This window comes from Macrobrachium rosenbergii, chromosome 56 (assembly GCF_040412425.1).
Source record: "Macrobrachium rosenbergii isolate ZJJX-2024 chromosome 56, ASM4041242v1, whole genome shotgun sequence".
NCBI classification, from domain to species: Eukaryota; Metazoa; Arthropoda; class Malacostraca; order Decapoda; family Palaemonidae; genus Macrobrachium; species Macrobrachium rosenbergii.
The window spans coordinates 15016802-15019301 of NC_089796.1; the positions used below are offsets into that span (position 1 = coordinate 15016802).

General features: G+C 32.4%; 2 protein-coding genes across 6 annotated transcripts in view; one reads left to right on the top strand and one right to left on the bottom strand.

The window, feature by feature from the left end:
* The window catches only part of LOC136836734 (vitelline membrane outer layer protein 1-like), a 276601-nt gene extending 276221 nt beyond the window's left edge, over window positions 1–380 (top strand). The window contains exon 7 of the mRNA XM_067101263.1: window positions 368–380. The gene's annotated coding sequence lies outside the window, so the exon portion shown is untranslated. The remainder of the gene's footprint in view (window positions 1–367) is intronic.
* LOC136836732 (aspartate aminotransferase-like) overlaps window positions 1–2500 on the bottom strand; it is a 36320-nt gene that overhangs the window by 10859 nt on the left and 22961 nt on the right. For all 5 annotated transcript variants that reach the window (XM_067101256.1, XM_067101255.1, XM_067101254.1 and 2 more), the window contains one exon: window positions 2298–2383. In XM_067101256.1, the coding sequence (XP_066957357.1) occupies window positions 2298–2383 (86 nt within the window). The remainder of the gene's footprint in view (window positions 1–2297; window positions 2384–2500) is intronic.

Below are 2500 nucleotides of genomic sequence, written 5' to 3' on the forward strand. Positions count from 1 at the left end.
TATGTATGCATATATATAAATATATATACATACATATATACATATATATACATACATGTATACATATATATATTATGTATGTATATGTAAATATATATACATATATATACATATATATCTATATATATATATATATATATATATATATATATATATATATATATATATATATATATATATATATATATATATATATATATATACCACTACCACTAAAGAAAATAAGGAAATCTATCGGCAACAATCTTGGATGGAGAATATTTTTAAAAATTAGATCCACGCATATCAGGGGATACCACAGGTTCAATAAGTATTATTTCTTCAGATGTCACACTAGCCAAGTAAACCATTATCTTCACGCAGTCCGAGTGAAAGGGGTGGAAAAGAAGAAAGTCTGGGAAACAAAGCCACGAAGAAAGTTATGACTGCGTGCACAATTAAACTCAGATATTTAATCGAATGAAGGCTCAAATTTTTATATCTGCTTCTGTCTCAATTATGAACTGTCTGTGCACGTCTTCACGCGTGCAATCCTCTCTCTCTCTCTCTCTCTCTCTCTCTCTCTCTCTCTCTCTCTCTCTCTACGGCAAGAACTTTAACTTAAATTACTTGCCGCAATCGTCAGAGATGCTTTGGGTGAATAGGCGTTGCCTGCGGTCTTTGGCTCTCATCAGACTGTATGAAAATATCACGCTCAAGAATAGGAGTTTGGCTATTGCCCTAATATATCTTTCAGGAGCAATACACCTTCTGACTGATCAACGGTTGTTTTTAAATACAACGAATACTTATGTATACATTTATATATGTATATATATATAATGCATGTATACATGTTTATATATTAACTTTATCACAGACACAATTGTTCTGTGCATTAGTAGAATTACTAAAAGGGTCTCATTCAAACTGGATGGTATCTGTACGGATACCTGATAATGTGGACTGTTTGTCCAAAATGCTTATAACTTTTTCTGAATAAATACTCCATCAGATGCCATCCAGTTTGAATGAAGTCCTTTTAGTAATGTTTATACATATATATAAACATATATAGTAAACATATATATATAATATATATATGTATATATATACACTTATATGTATGTGTGTGCGAGAGTACATATTATCCTCTAAGCATGTCTTAGCTAATTAGATTCATGTTAGAATCTTTAGTTTTAAAAGTATCATCAGTGCTATGAAAAATAGTACTCACTATAGTAACAGTAACGTTACTACATGTTTTTCATTACTTGCTTAAAATCGAAATTCACATCTTACGATGAAATATATTACTTTTATCTTTATAAGTATTTGAGAAATTTCTCTTTCAGTAACTCAAAAAATATATTTTAAAATAAGTGCAATTTTTAATTTTCAAAATAAGATAGAAAGTTGAACGATCTTTGATCATAATAACACTATATAATACTCTGAAAATGGTCCGCTGGCCAAGCGATAGATTATATCTATACTCTAGACATTATATAAAGTTTCATGTATATGAAACCATTCGGCTCATATTAATCGAAGCGCGTATACCGCCTTCATAATAATAACTGCGATTGAGAAAGTGGGAAACAGCGAGGGAAAGTATAAATGACTTTAATAAAATGAATGTTTTCTCATTAAACAAAAATGATTTTACCAAAATATATATACATGGGAAAAATGACAACCGATGACTGGAAAGTTGGGCGGCAATCGAATTTTACGCAATAGAGAGTCTCTAAAAATATTTAAGACTTTTTTTTTAAATTTGATTTATGGGAACCCGGCAAGGCATACGGAACCGAGTAGTTAGTTTAATTGTTTGTAAAGGTGATATATATGAGGCTCTCTTGCGATAGTCATTTACGATACTTTCCTACAATAGTCACACGATGAGAAAACATTGAGAGTTCAAGACGATTTTTATCTTGAGACAATTATAATCGCGTCTCATTGTGACCCAGTACTATACTGATTAAAACCAATTAACTAACTATAATCCAAAGCTACGTGTCAGAAGGACACCATCAAGCACTTGGGTCTCATTGTGACCTCCTGCCGCTCACAGATGGGTCCCAAGTCCGCTGAAAGCGTCCAAATTTCACATCCCCAACTCTCTCCAAATCTAATTACTTGTTGTGAATTACGAGCCAAACCTTGGGTCAAAATTTCGTAAAATTCACAAGTATCTATTTTGTGCAATTCAACTCACAAACATAAAAAACGTGAGGGCTAGTTCTGACGTCACTTGGCAAAAAAAAAAAGTAATAATAATTCAGTGAGTAAGTGTAGGATTTACAACACACCTGTGGCAGTAGTTACTGACGGCCTGCAAGATTTTTGCGCAATTATTCATGTACTGGTCCAGTTCTTGAGCGTTCTCCTTAAGTGCCTGTGGGCGAGTTGAACAGTGTTAGGACAGTGAATGAAAGCATTAAGTGGTAGGCATAAGTGATCATGGTCCACAAAGGTGTTATGTGGGTAAATAAATAAAACTAATTAAAAAAAA